The sequence below is a fragment of the Astyanax mexicanus genome, chromosome 22 (assembly GCF_023375975.1).
Source record: "Astyanax mexicanus isolate ESR-SI-001 chromosome 22, AstMex3_surface, whole genome shotgun sequence".
Taxonomy (NCBI): Eukaryota; Metazoa; Chordata; class Actinopteri; order Characiformes; family Acestrorhamphidae; genus Astyanax; species Astyanax mexicanus.
This window is the reverse complement of record NC_064429.1, coordinates 3,520,788-3,544,380: the sequence shown is the minus strand read 5'-3', so window position 1 is coordinate 3,544,380 and position 23,593 is coordinate 3,520,788. Positions and strand designations below refer to the sequence as shown.

Genomic DNA, 23,593 nt, shown 5'->3' with positions numbered 1-23,593 from the left:
GAGCAGTACCACCCAGGCAAGTCTGCCATCCAGACAAGCCGCCAGGCAAGAAGGCAAGCATGACCCAGAAAGACAGAGAATCACATGGTCTTTTGGGCATGTTGTGCACACACGTGCTACAAAAAGGAGGTCAAAAAGACAATATAACCACTGGATAGATGCCCCATCTGACACCACATAGGTGTAATTCTTGCATGTTTCCACTGTCTGTAACCACATTTTTACTCAGGACCCGTCAAATTCCAAATAATTCGAAGTGAAATTTGAATTTTGATCATCTATAAATGAAATGGCTTGAATAAAGTGACCATTGTTCTTGATTTGCAAAGCCATTCCCATAATTATGTTACATGAGAGTAATGTGCTTTCACTGCAGCAGCTAGGGGTTTAAGAGGTCAAAAAGATTAGATTCCAACATGGTGCAGGTAGAGCTGCAACAATTAGTTAGTAAAATAAAAAAAGAAAAAAGAAAAATTTTACATCGCAAATTGTCTTTTTTTTTCAGCAATATATATCGCAATACTAAACAACGCAGGGCTCATGACATCACCAGCCCCGCCCCCACCCGCACACTGTCTTGCGTCCGGATCAATCAAGAGCTGAGTCAGCGCCGAGCACTCAAAACCCAAGGAAAACATCCATACAACAGTAATCAGCGCATTAATCAGGCATTTAAATTGCTTTTCAAAAGGTAAATAAGAGCGAATTCAGCTGTACCTGGAAATATCTGTGCAAAACTGTGCTGGATTGAGGTGCACAGCTCTGGACATGTGCGTTTTCAAGCAGGTAAAGCGAGATAACCGCATGGTAACCAAGGAGCGTGAGGTGGAGGGGGAGCGCGAGGGGGCCACCCTAACCAATGACCAATTTACATACACCAATCCCATTTTGGCATGTCAACCTATTACCACATGCATATCTGCAGCAATATCAACCATCACAGTGATTATGTTATCTATTGTGCCAAACTTTTGCAAACGGTCATTATTTCCCTCAGTGACCTGTAATCCTGTTTGTGCTCACTGAAAAAAAAGCTCTTGTAGTTGCATTATAGCAGTACTGTACAAAAAATATACTCTAATTGTATATACTCTGCCAACCTAAAGGACTGTGAATCAGCAACTAAGAATGGCTATTGCCCTTTTACTACAAACACCATCAGCAGTCTGTGAAACTTCCTCATTGCTAATGAGTGATATCACAGACAGGCTGTACTGGATACCCTCACAATCTAGTGCTTTTTTCTGAAGCTGGTTAAAGAAGCATTTGAGCTAGAAGGCCTCTCTAAAGCTCATCATCATGCTGGCACCTTAGACCATTTGCCATGAAGTTGTCATCACTTTTTACGTGACGAACCAGATCTGGCAGATAGATATTTTCTTAGTAGGAATTAATAAGAACAATCAAAAATTCTGTTTAAGATGTTTTTTGGAGTTTTAAAACTAGCATCTTTGATCAGGTAACATGTTTTGATACCAGACTTTCCTAACAGTTGAGACACCTTAATGACAAACAAATGTGACTTTCACATGAATTGACTAAATTTGACAACACTTAAAAGAATGGCTGGACAATTTTAGAAACAATTACATTGTAATATTTAGTTGTTTTGCCATATATAAAAAAAAATCCCAAAATTATCCAGTATGTCATTATGTTCATAACACCTTCTGTGTTTCCAAGACTGGAGTAAAATGTATTATATATTTGGAAGATAAAATCAAATCAGGTAAATTTTGTTTGGTTTAGATGAGTCATGGAAACTGAATTTGCTGTATTATTTGTCAGACTTGGAACACACTAAATGTTAACACCACTGGGTTTAGACTGTACTCCACTTGTAGGAATGATGCCTAGCCTCTAAAACCAAAACCAGGACACCATACTGTATTTCAGTTTGACAGTGACAGATTTTGACAGCTTAGTGTGGATTTGGTCATGGCTTGCTGAGGATCACACCCATACCACTCGAATAACAGCATTAGCTCCTACGCTGTGCCGTACCTGCACAGTACAAATGCCTAACACAAACCTTAGTGAGAGGGGTGCACATTTCCAGAACTGAAGAGCCACAGCACAGAAGTATTTGCTAATTAGCTGACTCACTGAATCAGGTGTGCTGCAGCGGCACTGACATTAAGTTTTACCACTTGGGGCTTCCTGTCACAAAGAATTTATATAATTAATTATTAAGCAATTTCACAATACAAGCCTGAAGATATATATTTAGATCACAGTCTTATAAACGCTGAGAACCTAAACACTGTTTTCTGAAAGGTCTCTGAAGGCCTATACCTAGGTCTGAATCACATCATAACTGTAGATCAGAATTTTAACATCCTGGAATACCTAGCCCCTTAACTGCAGCTCAATAAAACAAATAAGACTTAACCCGAGACCTTAGTTTAACCTTGCGCATCATCATTGTAAAGAGGCCAATTTAAGTTGCATGCTGGACTGCATGCTTTTTACTTCGGCCAACTTTCTATTCCCTGGGCAATGAATCAGAGAGACTGTTGCCGCCTCCACAGCCAGTGTGCGTGGCAATCTCTTCAGTTCCTGAATTCAACGGTGCACAATGGAAGCTTTGTAAGCTCAGTAGCATCACTGACCTGCAGGTCCATAGGGAGGCAGAACAGCAGAAGTGTTCACAGAACATGTCCTTTGACAAATCGTCCAATATAATCTCTGTGATACTACTAAAAGAAGATTTTTTTACATAATTACAATACAAAACAATAGGATGGTGGCCAGTATGACTGTGTCTGTGTAGCACAGATGAGGCACAGATGTAATGGTAGCCTGACTGTATGAACTTGAAGGGGAGGAAGAAGTTAAGCTCTGAATAAGGAAAATAAAGAGTGAGAAGAACATTTAGTAATGTTGTGTCAATTTAAACAGTAACTGCTCCATTTTATTAATCAACATTTTACAGTTTTAAATATGACCACGCTCAGTTTAACGATCAAGCAGGCTACCCCTGATATTCAATTTTCTATGGAAATACAAAAACGTGAACATCTCGAGTTCACACTGCAAGCCAGTGGTCTAGCCAATCCCTGACTCTTAAACAGTTGGATTAGCAGTCGCTAGTAAATCTTAGTAAAGCTACAGAGTGCATCTTAACTAACTCCACTAATCTCTCCTCTTCTCAGCTCTCTGTAGAGATCAGGGGGCTTGTGTTTGCTACTTTGCTCTGGAGAGATTTGTAACAATGTTTTAAACTGGGTTTGTGATGTTGGTTGGGTTCCCGTTTTCATTAGCGATATAAGCGAAACATGCCCACACTCCACTGCTTGAGCCTGGTTTGTCCACAAGTCGTAGACGAGATCTTAGCCATCGCCATTCCACGTGCACTGCAGCTCTCACACTGCTGGCTTGCGTCTGTGTTGCTCAACCGAGTCAAATGAATACTTGCGAATTGATCAATTTGTTCAGAATGCTAAGCTTACCTTAATCCTGCCGCACCATAATTTAGATTTCTTATGAAGTGAATCAAATTGCGCCTACTAATTTGACTCTTTTGAAACCAGTAACTGGGCTATAAAGAGTATTAAAAGCATTGAACACTAAATGAAATGTGAATCTCTTCTACAAATGAAAATATAATTTTGGTTGAAATATCTTCTGCTTAAGAACCTAAAATGACATTTGCTGACTGAAGAGTTGCTGTTTTTATTAAAAGATACAAGGTAGTACTAACATTCTGGCACTCAGGCATTCATAAGGGTTAAAAGAAGAGAACACCATTCAAGCTTGAGCAAAATATGAAACCAATGAAAACTCAGTCACAAGTCAGACAATTTGACAATAAGAAGAAAGTCCTTAAGTCCTTCTAAAATTCACAAATGCATTAGAGATCAAAGGTGGAATCAGACTTCCTAATCATTTAGAAGACTTTCCCCATTCTCTCAAACTGATTCTTGCCCCTTTCTCCTGATCTAAAAGTGCAGAAACAAAGCCTATTTTGTTCCCAGTATGTCCAGTAAGTGCAATGTTTCAACAGTAAAAGTGCAGTTCGTGTAATGAACAGAACAGGTGCAAAGCAGGTCTTCCAGACGATCACTTCTCAATTGCAAAGTGTCACCATGTCTTCCCTATAATAAAAGCAAAATAAAGTTTTAAAAGTAACTCTTAAAATGAAAAATCTGATAAATGGGTTGTAACAGCACAAAAACATATTAGGATGGGCAGAGCTACACATCATACTGTAACCAGCATAGGTGCTAGAACTGTGGTCGCTTCAATTTGGGAAAATTAACTGTAATTGTGTTTTAGTCATTAGGACAGGGAAATCAAGACTTATACACAGTTACTGATACAAAAAACTAGAAACATATGGAAAAGGTTCATTTTAATGGTTTAAAACTGTGTAGAATTAGCTGTCCAATTGCCGTCATAACGTGCACACAGCATTGTTAGGGAAATGTGAGAAAATGTGCAAAAGCCATTCTCATAATATAAAAACTCATGCTATACACAATATAAGACCCCTATACTATATTTAACCCCACATTAGCCTTGACCACACTCAAGCAGTAATGTTCTCTGGAGTTCAGCTAAAGACTTATGACTTATCACTGGCCACCACGTGTTGAGTCTTTTTCAGGAGTGCTATAAAACCCAGGCGCATTGTTCTGCTCTGACATAACTCAGTCTGAGAGAGAGGAAAGAAGAAGAAAAAAAAGACAGAACCAGAGAGAAGCACACGTTCACAGAAAGCAAGAATGTCTTCTTTAATTTCACTCTTGACTCTAGCACTTTTAACACCATACATGGTTAGGTTCAAGCATCCCAATTACCATGTCTCCTCTGCACTCCCACCATAGATGCTTCAGCTACTATGAAATCCATACACAGCCTGAGAAATCCTGGAGCTCGTATGAGGCTTCTAGAGTTGAGGTGCTGGACTGTGTCAGTAAGGAGGTCCAATAATGCTCCTTATTTCACTACGCCAGCTGATGCTGTTACTATGGCAACTTGTAACTGTTAATACTAAATCCTAATAAGAAATTTGAGCAAAACGTGGAAAAAGTTGTGTCATCAAGGACGAATGGAGACCCTGAAATCATATTGATGATCATATTGATCATACTGCTGTTGGCCAATAAAACAGGTGCTTAGGTAAAACAGCCACCTAATATTCCATAAGATATTCAAAGTTCTTTACAAGGTTCAGGCATAAAATGGGATGTATATAAAAAGAGATGTATATATTTGTTTTTCCATCACAGACAGAAACTCACGTTGTCATGGTTCTATATAAAACCAGTCCCTTGATACGATGTAAAAAAATCCATATTGGTTCTAAACTGAATGGTGTCAAGTTCATGCTTCCTAAACTGTTAAATATTCACAGAGAACAGTGTCAAATACTTTTGTACAAGGCAAGCATCGGCATTAAGTCATTTGGGTGGGGTTTATTTTTATGTCTGCTATCATATTAGATTTCTCATCACTAATAATATCCAGTATGTTTATTTCAAGTTCAATGATTTCCAGTTGCAAACAAACAATTCATATCAAGAAGTTAAAACTACAATATTATACATAATAATGTTCTGCCATGTTTATCAGTTAGTGTGCCAAGCATCTGATTACTGTATACCTGTGGGTGAAAAGTATAAGCTTGGAGTGAATCATGCTTTGTTGACAGACTGTCTCTCCTTTCTGCTTTCTATTCTAAGTAATTGCAATTTTTAGGCAACTGGTCATTAGGGGTGTGCCATATCGTATTGTACACGATAATATCGCCAACTTTTTAAAATATATATAACAATATTTTACCCTAAAATATCATGCCATATCATCCACCCCTAATTATCACATCAGGGTACTACTTTTTTTTTTTTGTTAACTGTTTTTAGCCCAAAAAAAAAAAAAAAAAAACACACCCCATTCTCATTTCCCATTAGATATATCTACTTCAGACAGATTATATCTGTCCAGTATCATTTATTTTACTTTAATCCTGGATATATGGAGATATATGGAGTGCATTATCAATATCATGACATCCTGGATCATTGACTTCTGTTAAAATACTGGAGTTCTAGAATGCTTTCTCGCCTACTTTTTTTGGTCCACACTTCCAGACTTTTAAAAGTTAACCACTGTCCTACCAAAATAACTAATCTCGGGACAGATCAACTGCATCATAAATTCTTTAATTTGCAGTGTAAAAACATTGATAACAGGAAGTTAAGGTAAGCTATAATCACCCACTAAACAACACAAAAAGTACCAGCGCAGTCCCGAAATCCACATCCCTTTTGCATGTATAAGCATCAGGCAGCAGCACAGGCACCATAGATTGAGTTCTATGCCAAAAATAACTATAGATTAACTCATGTTTCTAATTAAAAATAAAAGGAATCCTAGAGAAATTTGTTTTGCCCATTACACTGCGTGAAGTACCTGAACTTAATAGGTCAGATACTGGCAGGGAGACTTTGCCACAACACCTGGAAAAGCAACTCGCAAAACGACAAAATGCCAACATCAATATTTATACCCTACAAATCAATCAATGCCAACTTTATGGAGAATACCAAATTCTACACACCAACAAACTTAATATGCAAAGCAATTGCTTCTGTATACAGCACAATATATGGAAATCAGTACTACAAAAATCACACTCTATTCAAGGTACATAAAATGTGTTAATGTCAATTAATATTACTTGTTTGAGGTATTTCTCTCAATAGACCACAGTGCAATCCATTATTTTATTTATTTAGGAATACAAGAACAATGACATCACCTAATCCCTGCTCCTTCTAAAGCACTGAGAGAAAACCACTGGAATTCCAGCAAAAACAGTGCCTTTCTCAGAAGCAAGATAAGGTGCAGGTTCCTGGCATGCCTTCCAGTGAAGTTCCCATTGGGACATGACAGAATGCAGCTGAATGGCAGGGCTGGACTGTTTCACATGTTTTGCCTGTAATCTGCATTGTCAGTCTCAATGTAAAATGCACCCAGGAGTCACATTATTCCCATATAAAGTAACCTTACATCCACAGGTCTTATCTGAAGAGTGTTCCTGTTGTACAAACAGGTTTTGAAGACCTCATTCCTGAGAGCCATAGAATGAATGTAAACTTATCATGAAGAGGACATTTTTAAAATAAATTCTGTTTCCTCAACTGAAAACTCAAGCATCTGCCAATACTTGCAATAATACCCATACTGAGATATTTTAAACATCTATGACCATTTTAACCAATTAAAAAAAATAAAAAAAATAATAGAAAACCAATTATATCCCCAGAGAACTTAGTACTAATAAAAGTTTAAATGGCTTTTGTGAATCACAACACTGTCCACATATTGTAAAACAAAGCATTTCCTATGCATTTTTTCTACACAAACTGCATTTTGTGTCACTACAAATCAATCTTTAGCACTTTCAGTAATGTGTAGACAGAGAAAATGTTTTTCGAGCAAGTTAAAACACTGAGCCACATAAAGGTCTACAACACGGAAAGTATTTTTATTAATTTATTCTGGCTTGCTCTACAACAGTCCTGTTCAGGGTGCCCACTTGAGGAACTAAAACATATGGCTGGGCAATATTGTATAGCATTGTGATACATTTTAACAAAATGACAATATGCTTTAATCTAAATATGAGTGCTTATAAACACTAACCCAACCCTACATTTCATTACAGAGAGTGTAACAAAACACATGGATGATGTGTAGCAAAAATGTAATAAATAACTGTATCCTGTATGAATAGGTATTTGAACAACAATCTGCCAATGCATTTTGTCTGTGTCAATATTGTGATATTTTAACCATATTGCCCAGTTTACCAGTGAGTGACTATATACACTACTGGGCAGTTGCCTTTATACTGTTCACATTCATATCAAAATTACACAGTACTGACTAAAATAAAGAAAATTTATCTTAAATTAAATATTGCCCATATCGCCCCGCTCTACATTAACAGGTAAATCACTTTTTAGTAGGGGTGTAACGGTACATGTATTCTTTTTATGAACTGTCACAGTACAGGGGTCATGGTTCTGTTCGGACCAAGGCACACAGAATACACGGTACAGGCAATCTATAGGACACTATATCGAACCGTGGGGTTTATACCAAGGTGCGATCTGAACCGTGAATTTTCTGTACCGTTACACCCCTACTTTTTCAATCTAAATGGCACTCTTTTTTTTCCTGCACATTATTTGTTTTTTGCAAACCATTAAACTGCTTTGTAAACATCTGTTAAAAAAAAAAAAAAACAGCTAACAGGAAAATTCAAACAAAAACAGGCTCAAATGAGACAGAACGTCAGCAGCCCAGTTTAATCACGCCACCACTCCCCCATCACGCTAATCAGAGTAAAATGGGATTAATTTTTAATCAGAAGGGCTCGCTCCAGGCATGCATGTGGAACAGACAGCAGAGTTGACACAACAGGGCGTAGCATAGGATGAAATGAGCCAAGCACAGGGGAGGCAGATCAACCAGTTCAGAGTGTGCACAGCAGATTTTGAACAGGTCTATGAAGATTAGACACTGACATCCTGAATTTGCTGCTCATACATTAAAAGTCCAGAAATTTGTAGAAAGTTTGACTTACTTAGTTTTAATTTTAGCTTGTACACTGACTGACAACTGAACTGATTAAACAAGCATTCTGTCATTAAGTTTAATGCACTCAAAAACATGTTTAGAATCTGATTACTGTACTACTTACATCAGAGCAAGGTAAAACAATTAGATTAGGACATTTTCCAGTCTGATCATGCACAGAAACAGACCATGGTACCGTAAATGAGCAAGCGGTGTTTGACAAAACTTCTGGGTGAAACACTGAAACAGAAAGAGTCAGATCATAATAAATAATAATTTAAAATTAAGTTTGCTTATATTGTGGCTCAATATGTTAAAAATGCTGCGGCATGAAGTTTGGGTATGATCATGATAAGTTTATTGGCTGGTTGAAATGCAAAGTTTTACTTATGCAGAGTTTATGTTATCTAAATAACACAACTTGCAAATGCATTAATTGGATTACCGACTAACTCTATTCCTAAATAATTAAGGATTAGAAGAATTGATGGCTTGAAATATCAGAATGGCTGTGGAATTTTATGGACAATATGAAGCTACCTCTGTGATAATATTGATTGAACCTGATGACAGTAACCACAAAACAAGAATGAAATGTGCAAACACGATTTCTCATAGAGTCCATGACCACAACATTAAACTTGGAAAGCCAAAGATTTAAAAGTAAAAACTAAAACAAAAATGTCTGTAATTAATGTCCTTTATTTAATATCGCTTTTATATACCAAGCACAACAGATGTGGCAGAAAGAATTCTCTAAAATGACTACTCGTCTTAGACTCACTGTCACACACTTCCTGAATGCCATCCTTTCCAGCCTTGCAGCCATCCTTTGCCTAATTTTAACCAGCACCCTGACCCATTTTCCTTCATGCAAAAAACAAGACATACGAATTGGAGATGATTGCAAGTGCAACCACACCAACGCGATCGGTGACCTACACTGATGTGTTCCGACATCCAGCCCAAACATGACCATATCGAGACTCCTCTCCATGTTATGTAGAATGCTGTTGGGAGCTAAAGAATCATTGTCCATTATGGGATACAGGAACTTAAAGAAAGGCCTGCAGTGCAAACTTAAAACACAAATCAATTCAACCAGAGTCAAAGGCAAATTACCTTGTTTTCTTTGGGCTTGTGAATACAATTTTCCATCACATTATGACAAATCATAGATTACCCTTTGTTTTAAATGCAGCAAGGCCTTTAAAAGCAACATGGGATGCAGCTCAAGCAACCAACAACTTTTGTTCAAGTTCATTCCACGCCAATAAACTGCAACAAACATACTCAATAAACAGCTTGACCTGAAAAGTGTGCTTGCCCCCTTTTGACACTTGTTTATTTAGTGTGTCAATCATTTTTTTTTAACAAGCCAACTGCCAACTTTGTTGGGATTTCATTTAAAGACAAATTAGGAGTGTATGGCCCAGAAAGCTGGTGCATGATCTGTAAAGGAAACCAACATAACACATAAGGAAGTGGAAGACATGTGGGTAACCACAAAAACCGCCCTGTTTCGTGACCTTCTAACACACACACTGCGACCCCTCAGTTTCAACCACACCAGCAAAAAAAAAAGACGGAGTGTAAGGTGTGCACACACACACACACACACACACACACACCTCCAGAGCTATCGCACATGGTAGCCTGCATAGGACCTCCCTGATTAAATGAGTACAGCAATAAACAGTCAAGGCAATAAACACAGTCAATACTGAGAAACTCTCATCCTGTAAAACAGGCACTGTTTTGATCATTTCAAGAAAATTCTCTTTCAAGTACAATATTTTTAAAGAAAAAAATGCACATTCTACACATTAAAACACTTTGATTGCCCTATTAATAAGTGTCAAAAAGGTGCATAGTTATCTCCTGATACCGAAGAAGTTAGCTTGTGATCCGTCATCTTCATCAAGCACATAGGTCCACATGGCTACAGGAAAACAGGTAAAATCCGAAAATACGAAATATAAATATAAATACGAAATTTGGTTAAACTGTTCGGACACAAGGCTTGTTTCTCTCCATGCCTCACTTGCATTCATCCCCCCTTTGCCCCCTCTCTTCTCTATTTGTCTCCCTTTCACTTTATCCACCCACTCACTCAGACTCCCCTCCAGCAGTCCACCAAGCAGAGCCCCATTATCAGCCTCCACTAAACGTCCATTCATTCATTCGTGACCAGCAAAATGAGGAACTAGCCATGTTTTGCTTCAACTTCAAATCTATTCTTACAACATCTGATCACTCTGGTTTCAAGATATGACCTCTGTAGACAGCTGTGCTTGCTTCCTTTCTTTACAGAGCTGGTTAATCAGGTTCACTAAAACTTTAAAACTCAAAACGAATCTTAGGTCTAGTTCATGACCTAAAATGTCTCCAGTGAAACAAGTTCTAACTTTGGGCGTTTTCACACCTGAAAGTGCGGACCAAAGTCCACAGCAAGGTTCACGTGACTGTTTGATTGTATACATTTGGTCTCACACTGCAGTGTAGAGAGTAGACCAAATAAATGTACAACATCCTGTCATCATCTTCAGCTACACGGGCGGAGTCTCTCTATACTTTTGTATATACTATTGTTTTGTAGAATGATAGTTGGGGATGACTCTCCAAACCATCACTAATTGTGAAAAATTCACACTGGACAAGCAGCTTGGACTGTGTGCCTCTGCACTTTTCTTCCAGACTCTTGTCTCTTGAGTTCCGAATGAAATGCAAAAATTTACTGATGGTCAGTGATGGTCTGCTGGTGTTATTCCACTGTGTTATATCAAGTCTAAAGTCAGTGCAGTGTTTTCCCACAAAATCTTACAGCAGTTCATGCTTACCTCTGCTGAAAACTTTTATGGAGATGTGGATTTCATTTTCCAGCAGGACTTGGCACACTGCCCACACTGCCAAAAGAACCAATTGTTCTTATACAATATTCTAATTTCCTGCAACACTGATTTTTTTTTAGGTTTTCTTGACTGTAAATAAATAAACACTATTTGAGTAATGCATCTATATAACATGAGATTCACATTTTGAATTTAATTACTATTTTTTTCACTTTTCAATTATATTTTATTTCTAATTTTTGAGATGCACTAGAATATCCAAGTCAGCCACAATTAAAAAAATGACAGCAGGAGCAGGAACTAACAGCTAGCTCTCAGCGATTCACAGATAAAGCAAAAAGGCAGGATTCGCAGCTGCTCCACCGCCCCTAACCACACTAACTGGAAAGACGAGTGCACGCATGTCACTTCATGTTCAGTTGCATAAGAGGAAGAGGCACTAAAGAAGCCCTTACTAAAGCTTACCAGCTAAATACCAAGCTACAGTTCTCCAAACACAACCTTACCGACCCAAAATCAGTAAACAGTAGCTTTCTTTCCTTCATTATTACACCAAACACACCAAAACCTCGCTAGCGTTAAACCCAGCTAATCCAGCTGTTCCCAGCAGCACTGGCCCGGGAGAGAATGCTAAAGCGGGCTAGCGACCCGTACAGAGAGCTCGAGCTATCGGTGTGATTGTGTTAGTTACTCTGCGTTTAAAAGGTTTAAGAAATGTCAGTTCTGTTTAAACCATTAACAGGCCTTGGTCCATATATGGGCTACAAGTGTAGGTAATATAAAACCATTTTCTCTGCAGCAAAATAACCTATTTACACTCTGAAAACTTTGAAGGCTTTGTAGTCTCTCCTACAGGACACTTGGAGAAGATGCCTGTTCACTCTATACTCCACCTAATAATTTGTTTAAAAAATGTTAGAAAATAGAATTAAAAACTAGCCAACCGTAACAAAATAAAAGTTGTGGATGACATTACATGTTTGATTTGTATTCACAAAAATACTGACTTTAAAACGGAGCTTTAGTGCCATTTCGTGATTTTTATTCACTATATGTTTTATTCACTATATGTATCATCTACAGTTGCACATTTAATTAAATATTTTTTAATATTTTCTTTAAAATATACAATTCAGATTTTCAGTTTCTCTCAAATATGAAACCTTTTAATGTGTAACGCGTGAATAAATATCCTCAAGATTTAGGCGTGAAATAAATATCAGGCAGAAAATTGACCAAAAGAAAAGCTGGCATTAAAAAAGGTTAAAGAGACTCGTTTAAAAGCTTAAATACTCATTATGTCACTCTAAAGTCCCAGCTGAGGCTGTGTTTGTCTAGTTTAGCTTGGACGGTGAACTTTAACGCCAATTTTAAGCTAGTTTCCCTCAGAAATGACTTCATTCAGATTTTTACACAGAGCTAAGCTAGCCAACAAGCTAACTTAACTAACTGCCCAGTCTGTGGGAAAACCGGGATGAACTGAAGCTAAAGTTTGCCTGCTCTGGCTGTTTAATTAGACGAAAAAAAACACAAACCCAGTTAGAAAGTGACAGACTGAACTTTATGCAGTTTTCAGGCCAAATTACAGCCACAGCTACAGCCACCGCTACAGCTAGCTGCTAACAGAACCGAGCTAGCCAACTGGCTGGCTAACGTTCCTCCGGAGCCACAGCAGCTTTTAAAACGGAGCGAAAAGTTGTAGTTAGCTAGCTAACGTTAACCGAGCTCGATATGATCCCGAAACCCTTCACAGCAAGATAAACGCAGCTCAGCACAGCTTAAACACGGCCTACCTTCTCAACTAATGCAGGAACAATCCCTCAGCCGGCGGTAAATGTCGGATATGGGAGGTATATCTAGTGGTTTTATGATCCAGCGGCCCCGGAGCGGTTTGAATGTTCGCTGCCCTCAGCGCGGTGAATCGCCTTCCCAGCCCTTCTGGCACCGGCTCCGGAGGACACGCCCATCTCCGCCTTTTCGAGACATATTTGGAAATCCCCGCTGCGCTGTGGCAGCAGGACTGTCCAATCAAAAGCAGCGCTGCCAAAAGCTACGCCCATTTCAATGAGCACACATTTGAATAAACAGATTTAGACTCGAAATGGCATTAAAAATTATTTAAGTAGCTAATTAGTTTAATAATATTAATATGTTTAATAATTTATTATGGATTCTTTGCTTTTAAAACTAACTCTTTAAAACTTTTTGTTTTATTTCACATAACATACTTAAGCATTATAATTTAATGCAATGTTTAATACTGTTTTAACTAGTGTTAAGATTAGAAACAATTATTTCAAACAATACTTAACAATTTATAAATGTTTATTTCTGATGCAAGTATTGTTATTCGTGACCCTAATTGTAATTTGAAGTAAGTATATTTTTCTACAGCAGAGCTAAAGCAAACAACCAAAAAAGAAAAACATAAAAAATATAATACGAATAAATGACCATGTGGTAATATGGAGTTTCCATAAAATTAACGTGTACACTGCCGTTTTATCTTTTCTTTCTTAGAAAAAGTTCCGAAACTTTCTCCACAAGATGGCACTATAATGCCATTTCCGAGGTGAAGAAGTTCAGAGAGCGCATACCAGATTTATCACACAGAGCTTCTCCCTCAGCTTCTGTCCTAATAATTCAGATTTATGGACAAATAGGCAGCATATAACCAATCCCAGATCTGCAGTCTTACAATCCCTGATCTGAATTAGATAAGAAAGGAGTTCTAATTACAGCCTTAAGGGGGAATTCCATGTATATTTAACTGTTTCAGCATAGTTAAATGGTTTAGATCAGTGGATCTCAAACATTTTAGACCACATACCACCAATGACCAAGCTAAAACTTCCAAGTAAGCCGTTTTTACAGGAACACCTGTTATCCACACATAGGCATGTCATCAGATCGCCTGTTGTGTGGAGCTTTTGCAGTCTGTAAATTAGTATTATGGTAAGTAAGTTGATTGATTATAGTTTTTGGTTAATACAGTATACTCAGAATCTCAGAATCAGGATTTAGACAAAGGAACACAAACAACAAGAGAGCCAAGCAGTGAACTACAGTGTAAAGTACTTTATTTATCTATTTGCTGTAGTGAACTGTTGGGTGATATTTCATATTTTGTGGTGTTCCACAAGGCTTTACTCTAAGGCAGATTAAACTGATGTTCATAATGATAAAACTGTAGTTCTGAGAGTGTGGGACTGAGGTGTAGCTTACATACAGGCTCTAACGGGTAAATCACTCAATACTAACAAATGTAATGTTAGGAAAATTACAGATCGAAGCTTCATAGATTTCATTTCTTATTATTTTAATGCAAGCAGATTTTTTTTGTCTGAAGTTATCTAGTGTACCACCTTGGGATGCTTTGAATACCACCAGTGGTACCTGTAATACAGTTTTAGAACTACAGGTTTAGATAATATATTACTAACTGAACAGTTAGTAATCAAGAGGTGTTTGATTAGACATGATACTTTCTTGAGAAAGACACTGAAACAGAAATGTTACAATTACTGTCAAGTTTGGTTTTAAACATTTGGGTAACGTTGCTGTTACGTCACTTGTGTCTGCTTTTTAAATTACTTTTACTTTTTTTTTAATTAAGTTACTTTTTTGTGTGGAAAACATTCTAATAAAGTTGTCATGCAAACTATTGTTATGTTCCACATTTTCAGAATGTTCCAGAACATTTTTATTTACTACAGAACCTTTTCAATATGTTGCTAAATGTTTTTATAATGCCCTCTGTTAGCTGGTTTATGCCAACCAGGCACTAAAAGACTTTGAAAAACTAAAAAAATATTATGTACAAGTCTGACACCCTCTCAAATCTAAAGACATTGTGTTATTAGTCTGCAAAAAACTGAGAATCTTGAATGACCCCTATTTACAAAATATTGAGATTTTTTACCATCATGCTAATGGTGGACAATTGCAGGAAAACATGTGGTTTGTTTTGGAATTCCAATATACAGTAGGTTATGCTAGAGCTACACTAATTTAGATAATACCAGACTAGACCAGGACATTGCATTTTACCTTTTCGTGTTGATGGTTTCCTCTCTAGGAGTTTATCTGGTGATTTTTTCGGCACATCAAAGGCAGCCTTCATCTGCGCCACTTTCACAGACTGCGCAGGGTCAAAAACCCCTTCAGCTTTGGGCTCGACTGGTTTGGTCCACTCCTTTATCGTCTCATGCAGCTGGATGTTCTGTTTTATCAGGTCAGATACAGGCCTGCTCTTCGGGGAGTTCTGTGATTTCTCTCGTACTTTAACTCCACTGTGCGTGGCTGAAGGACTCTGGTCACTACTCGTTGCACAACTTTGATCAGTTTGGCTTGACTTGAGAGCAGTGGAATCAGAAGCTTGTGGTGCCAGTTCACTCTGTCCTGTGTTGTGCTCCTTACAAGAATGTTGCACATGCAGATGTGTGTTCTCTGTCTCTGGTTTCTCCAGTCCATCCTTGATTGTAGAAGAAGCTTCACTCCCATTTTTCACTGCATCAGCAAGTGTGTTTACAGTGTCTTGAATGCATGGTTTTGTGTTATTAGTCACTGGCTTTTGTTGGTTCATGGGCAGATAGGAGTCAGTCGAAACCACACTAGGCTTCGATTTTGATTTGACTGGTGAAAGCAGGGGTTTTGTTTCTTGCTTGTCCTTTTCATGACCGGTGGAGATCTCAGGGTCCAAGATGAGCTCAGGGGGAGAACTGGACACAGATGTTTCATGCTGAGTAGAAGTTTTCTCACGGTTTTGGCTCTCTCTGTCTCTTTCTGATGACATCATTTCACTCAAGGATTTGAGGGGTTTGTCTCGATCTTGATCTTTCTCAGACACTTTGGTTGAGTCCTTGTATAAATCTCTATCTGCTGACGTCACAGTGTCTGATACCTCTGTTTCACCTCTGTCTCTCTCAGGTTCTGTGTTCTTGCTTGAAGGCTTGTTCTTGTCTTTGGGCAATGATGCCATCTTTCCTGACATGTTACCACCATCTTTGGCAGGAAGTACATCAGTATCTCTTGTTTCTCTTTCCTTGATTAGGGCCCCTTTAGGCTCCAATAGTGCACGTAAAGCCAGTTCAGGATCTGGTTCGCGCTTAGTGCCATGTGCACTGCCAGGAAGCAACGGCACATCTGGCTGTGCACTCACGATTGCAACAAACCCCTCTGGCATTTTCTCATTTTGGACGTCAACGGTTTCTTGTTCAGGGCAACCTTTGTCTTTGATCTCTGTTGTGATATCACTTTTCGGAGACATCCCACTGTTTATTACGCTTGTAGAGGATATGATATTTTCATCTTTTTGGTTTTGTAATGCGGGTTTGCTTTGGCCTAGCACATGTTCATTGGCAGACCCAGCGGTTGCAAGGGATGCCTCTTCCGTCTCCATCGCTTGTGGAGATGAAGATGTATTCCAAGCTTTAACCTCAAGAGAGTGAGAAAAGCTCTTTGAAGAACTTTCCAGTTCTTCCCCCTTCCCACTTACACCTCCAGCCAGTGGCCTATTACATGAAGCATAAAGTTTTCTGTTTTCCTTCACTTCATCAATGTCTGGCACAGAGGGGTGATTCTCCTTTTTCTTGTGCTCTTCCAACCTCAACTTGGTCGGAACTTTGCTGGGACTGTTAAGGACCAAAGATGCTTTGGCAGAAAATTCTGAGTTGGATTTGCTGCTCTTCCCTGGCACCGTTCCAGTGGTTGGTGATGTTGTTATTGTTTGTTCTAATTCTTGTATTGGATTGTTATTCATGGCCTGGTGCACTTTCTCATGTTCTTGAAAGTTATCTCTGGTTTCTCTCTGATCTGTGCTGATATCCTTGAGCGAGGAATCTCCACTGTTCAGGATTTTGGGTATCTTTGCTGTCAACTCTTTTGTTGCTTCAGGAAGTGGTATATCTCCTCTGGTTACAGATGACAATCCTGAGTTTTGGTGTTCTCCAAGACTTGTAGTAGACATCATCTTACTAGACTTCTTGACCTCTTGACACCCAGATTTGGCTGAGCTGCATTTCAGTGACACAGTTTTGCTTAAAGCAGTGTTGACCCCTGATGGTTCTACCTCTGGATTAGATAAAGCAATGTCAGAGATTGGTGCTGTAGCAGCAGGTCCACCTGGTGAAGTCTCTGCACTTGACCTGCGGAAAGAGTTGTCTGTGGATGTTAACACATTCATTGTTTCAAAGCTGTCCTTCTGTTCTGCAGCTCTAGATGATATCTCAGGCTTCAGCACAGAAACAGGACTCCCATCTGTGAAATTAGTATCATAGATGTCCTCAGTCACTGTGAAAGACTTGTTGTTTGAAATTTCCCTCTCAGTGTTTCCTTCTGGTTTTTTAAGGTGGTCTACAAGTTCCTCCTCAGATTCCAATTTAATTTTCACACTTGAAGTGGGTTCATTCTTGTGATCCATGGAAAAGTGCTCATTGTTGAGTTCAGAAGCCTCATCTTTGGTAATAAAGTCCAACCCAAGGCCCTGAACTTTTTCCTGATGAATGGATGGAACAATCGTCCAATCCTGACTCTGCTCTGAACTCTCCGGGTCCATTCTGTTGCTCTTTTTTGCCACAGCTGTGGGCTCTGGAACAGGTTCTGAAGAGCCGGCTACCTCAGCGCACAACGTGCCTCTTTCAGAGACTCTGCTATCATGTGGCTGCTGTGAAGACCAAGGTTCAGCCCTGCCTCCCTCTCCTCCTCCTCCTCCGCCTTCTTCTTTTTCTACTCTTGATCTCTCTCCATCCCCTCCCTTGGTCCACACTCTCCGTGCCCGATAACTGGGAGGGCCCAGTTTTGCGTGAGAATGCGTGTCCAGCTCTGGGGTAGGTAATATTGGCTCCACGCCTGGGACCAGGTCCAGCCTTTCGCAGTTGACTCGCACTTGATCCTCCCCCTCTGCGCAGGTTCCCTCGCAGGGATTTCCTTCCTCCCCGGCCTCCTCTGGCTCTGGGTTGGGTCCCTTTTCCTCCGGGCCTGCTGGACCGCCCTCCAGTTCACTCACCCTGCCTTGGTTCTGTCCCATTGCATTCTGTGGAAAGAAAGATTGTGTTATTGCTGGAGTCTCGTGGTGGTAGGCTGCATGTTACAGAATGATGCCATGGGTTCGGCATGCCAGCAATGCCAGATCTTATCTTGCACAAGGCTGAAAGCTCTCCCCATTTCTTCATATTCACTCCCCATTCTCTCTGTATCTGTAACATTATGACGTGTGCTAACCAGTATCAGTTTCATGCTTCTCTGCTTTGGTCTCTAAGGATGTGTTGACTATAGTTTCTGTGATGTAGTTATTGACAGACTCAGTTTAAAACTTGCAATTTGATAGCGCTGTTTTTCTCTGTTTGTCACTGTCCTTATTATTCTTTCCTGATCCAAGTCTGTTTTCTATTGTTAATCTGGTGCTCAACTATTTCCTGTCTATCTAGGAGCTACTACTATGAAGTGCACACTCTAACTCTTCTACCCGATGATGCTGTGAACTCTGACCTTTCATGGGAACTGACTGTGTTTTCCCTCAGAGTCTTGTGACCAAGGCATTACTGAACAGCCATTGATGCTTCATGCTGCTCTTGTTACGTGGACCACGTCGTCAGCAGGAAAGCAGGAATTAGAGTCACAAGGTTTCGCTGAAGATCTTACCAGTGAATCGCTCTCTCTCGCTCCACAACTCCCTCACTTCAGCTGTTAATGGGACTATCAGACACACTGGCTACGGCTGTAGGCTGAGCAGTGTTGCAGGGTTACATAAGGCCTAGAGTGTAAGATCTAGAGTGTTTTCCCACTGAACCTCTGCTATCAGCTTTAAATCTGAATATGTTATTTGTGTCACAGTCTTGATCTGTCACGGAACTTGTATACAGCCTACTTGTGGTCTGTTTCTTGTTTTCTCACACACACACACACACACACACAAACACACACACACACACACACACACACACACACACACACACACACACTTACACACAAACACACACACTCACACATTAATTTGGCCCTGCAAGATCTCAATTACACATGCCGGAGGCAGAGACCACACGAGTGTTGGAAATTAAATCTTGCTTATACACAGAAGCAGACAATTGTTCAAGAGCACAGCCATTTTTATGTAGTCCTTCCATTCTCACAGACTCAACTGCACAAGCTAACATCATTAAAAGGATCTTTTTGAATACATTCAATCCATTTTATGTTGGACTAAACAACATAATGAGGGAACAGAGCTTATAAATATTTGGACTGATGTTCCAATAATATAAGAAAAAGTCGCAACGCTCACGAGTTTATAGAGAGGGCTGACTGTCTGTGGCTGAGTATCGTGCCCTTTTTAGCAGGCTTGAACATATTTAGTGATAAGCTCTTCTGCAGCCTGAATTCATTCATAGCTTTTAAAATTCTGACAAGAATTAAAGAGAAACTTCACATGAAGCCATGCTGTTTTGCCCTTGCATGTCACTTACACAGCCCAGGACTGATATCTGGCAAATATCGGCAAATATCAGATATGAGTCACATTAAAAAGAAAAAAATAAACATTAGATTTGGTGAGAAAATAATTTTTAAGGCACTGAATGTAGCCTTTTTAACACCAGCACTATTTTGTTTGTTTCATTTGTACCTTGGTGCAGTTTGTTTGTGCAGGTGTGAAAACAGTACTCAGCCAGTGCTTTTCTTCATAGCTTGAATGTTTTTAGTATTAATATACAGTGTCTACTGAGCACAAGAAGATACCAATCAGAGCGCAGTGATAGATCTACTGAATATGAGAAGATACCTGTCATGTCCATCACTTACTCACTAAACTGGATACACTGGATATTATAAATAATTTGCTGGTGTCAAGTGCATAAGACACTATCAATTTGCATGAGAATCCCACGATTCACGAGAAATATAAGATATCTGTCAGTATGAGGAGGTTTTTCTTTGTCAGTGTCATCACTGTTGCCAGAGTTTACTCTGTAGAAGCTTAGACCAGTATCTCTGTAATGTTTGTGAAACCATTTTTTTTAAATAAATAAGATATATTATATATTAGAATATATGAGAACAATTTAAGAAAGAGAGAAGGAAGGGAAAAAGACGGTTTAACTGAAAGTGTTTGTAAAGAGAAACGTTTAAAGACTGACTCTAGTGTCTCTCAGTAAGAGAAAAGTTGGGGAGCTTTATGAGAGAACACTCTTACTCCTGCACTTTTTTTTAAATGCAACAACTGACAGTAGATCAGCCTCTTGCAAGCAATGTGTCACTGATGGATTGTAGGGTTTAAGAAGTTTTTAAGGGGGGCTTTGGGTGGTCCAGCGGACTATAACAGACAATATGAGTGGGAGATTGCCTGAGAAAACACAATTGGCCTTGCTCTCTCTGGGTAGGTAGATGTCACTCTTTCCACTCATCACTTCTAGGGTGATGTTGATCAGCATTAGGCATCTGTGAGCTGATGTATCAGAACCGAGTCGCTGCGCTTTCCTCCGAGCACGCTGTGATGCTACTTGGCAATATATTGGGAGAAAAACAGGAGAAAATTAGGGAACAAAAGTTCATCAAGGTAGTGCAGTGCCAACCAATGAGAACATGACTAATGTGATCTAATTTTGTAACTCTAGTAAGCACTCTGACCAGTTGCATTCTGAAAAAAGTTGGAGCTTATTTAATAAATACTTGATTTTAAAATTCTGACAAGAAACTTCAAATAAAGCCATGCTGTTTTGCCCATGCATTTTTTTACACAGCCCAGGACTGATATCTGGCAAATGTCAGATATGGGTCACATTAAAAAGAAAAAATAAAGATTGGTGAGAAAATCATTTTTAGGCCAATGAACGTATCCTTATTATAAGCCTTACTATTTTGTTAAATTAAATTAATTAAAACAGACTCAAACAGTTTAATTTGCATTGCCCTTGGTGCGGTTAATTTTGGCAGGTTTGAAAACAGCAATCCTACTCAGGTGCAGACTAAAACAACCGCACATCCCAATCCCACACAAGCTCTAAAGCAGTTTATTTGCTGTGAGAACATGATCCAGCCAAATATACTCCTCATGTTTCAGCTAAATGGCTGTTCAGATACAGTTTAGCTTGATAGTTACTATAACTGTAAAAAAGCATCTTCACACAGCACAAATATACTGTATGTACTGGTCCACTGCCTGAGACAGCTCTGACCAATAAGCTGAGAGAAAGTGCTCACATTGTTTGCTGTGATGCATTTCGTTGCACCTTCCATTTTCCTTGTGTGAACAACAAACAGAATTCAAATTCCCTCAGATCTAAATGAGGAAACCTTGGGAGGAACCAAGACACAAAGGAGAGTCTCTTGTTGACACCAGATAGCTCAACAAAGAGCAGAACAAGAAAAATGGCAGAGAGAGAGATAATGTAATGACTGATGTAAGAGCAGGTTGTGAATTATGAGATTGGTATGAGTGAGTGTAGGACATATGCTCAGTGTTAATGTAAAAAGTCCATGCAGGTTAATAGTTCTCTGCTTGTCTCTGACAGTTTCAAATCTTTAGTTTTTTATACCGTGTTTTGTTCATTATTATTATTGAGGCGTTATTAAAGGATTTCTAAGATAATATTCCCAGCTAGATCAATACTAACATTAATTAAATGTTGTTCTACTTACATTCTACTAATCAAAAATTGTTAGCTGAGGCTCTGCTACCTGCTCTGATGCTGTCCTGCTATGGATCTTTGCATTCATTAAATACTGCTACACTTCAGTGCTGTGATATAATATGGACATAAACATAATATGGACACTCCTGAATATAAATTTAGACACAACTACTCATCAATTTTTTTTCCCTACATTTTAAATGAATACTGAAGTCATCCAGACTATGAAGGGACACATAAGGAATAATGTAGTAACTTAAAAGTGTTAAACTGTGACAATCTTAATATTACGAGAATAAAGTCAAAATATTATGAGATAAAAAAAGTTGTAATATAACGAGAATAAAGTTGTAATATAACGAGAATAAAATTATAATATTACAAGAATAAAGTCATAATATTTTAAGAATACATCATAATAATTCCATATGCTTTTCTTCATAGCTTGGATGTTTTTAGTATTAATACACAGTGTCTGCTGAGCACAAGAAGATACCAATCAGAGCGCAGTAATAGATCTACTGAACATGAGAAGATAACTGTCATGTCCATCACTTACTCACTAAACTGGATATACTAGATATTATAAATAATTTGCTGGCGTCAAGGAGACACTATCAATATGCATGAGAATCCCACGATTCACGAGAAATGTAAGATATCTGTCAGTATGAGGGAGTTTTTCCACTGTTGCTAATGTTTACTCTAAAGAAGCTTGGATCAGTATCTCTGTAATGTTTGTGAAAACATTTGTTGTAAAAAGTGCTATATAAATAAAATTAAGCTAGCTAAGAAAATAGGAGAGAGATAAAGAAGGGAAAAAGACGGTTTAACTGAAAGTGTTTGTGAAGGGAAACGTTTAAAGACTGGGAGTGCCTCTGGGTTTTAAACAGTAAAGTTGTTCTAAAGTTGGGAAGCTTTATGAGAGAATGCTCTTCCTCTGTATTTTTAAAATTGCAGAAAATGTCAGTAGACCAGCCTCTTGCAAGCAATGTGTCTCAGATGGGTTGCTGGTTCGAATCCCAGTCATGCAGATCGCCATCAGCTGCTGGAGCTCTGAGAGAGCACAATTGGCCTCGCTCTCTCTGGGTGGGTAGATGGTGCTCTTTCCCCTCATCACTCTAAAGGGTGATGTTGATCAGCAGGAGATGTCTGTGAGCTGATGTATCAGAACGGAGTCGCTGCGCTTTCCTCCGAGTGTGCTGCGATGCTAATTGGCAATGCTTTATTTGAGATACTGTGATACTGTGGTGCCAAGCAAGGATAGGGGAATATGACTAATGTGGTTTATTTTCTTAACTCACTCAGAGCTTATTTAACAAATACTTGATGTATTCGTGACGTAAATCCTGCAGTCAATAATCCATGGCTCCATCTGTAAATGCTAAGTTACCTCCATTATGCTGCTTTGCTCATCCTTTACAGCAACCAGCTTCAGCTGCTGCTCGTATTGTGGGTCTTTTTGCTTCAGTTTTGTCCTCAGTACGTGAAAAACATCCCCAATTAAATTGAGGTCAGGTGACT

The 23,593-nt window shown here is 38.9% G+C and overlaps 1 protein-coding gene across 2 annotated transcripts in view; it reads right to left on the bottom strand.

Moving 5' to 3' along the window:
* Positions 1–18,084, bottom strand: part of coro1ca (coronin, actin binding protein, 1Ca) — a 68,599-nt gene extending 50,515 nt beyond the window's left edge. The window contains exon 1 of one of the 2 annotated variants that reach the window (XM_049470558.1): positions 15,495–18,084. In XM_049470558.1, the coding sequence (XP_049326515.1) occupies positions 15,495–18,000 (2,506 nt within the window). In that variant the 5' untranslated portion in view covers positions 18,001–18,084. Of the gene's footprint in view, positions 1–13,237; positions 13,397–15,494 lie in introns of those variants that run through there. The other variant, XM_022666832.2, reaches the window with a different exon arrangement.
* Between the last annotated feature and the right edge of the window lie 5,509 nt (positions 18,085–23,593).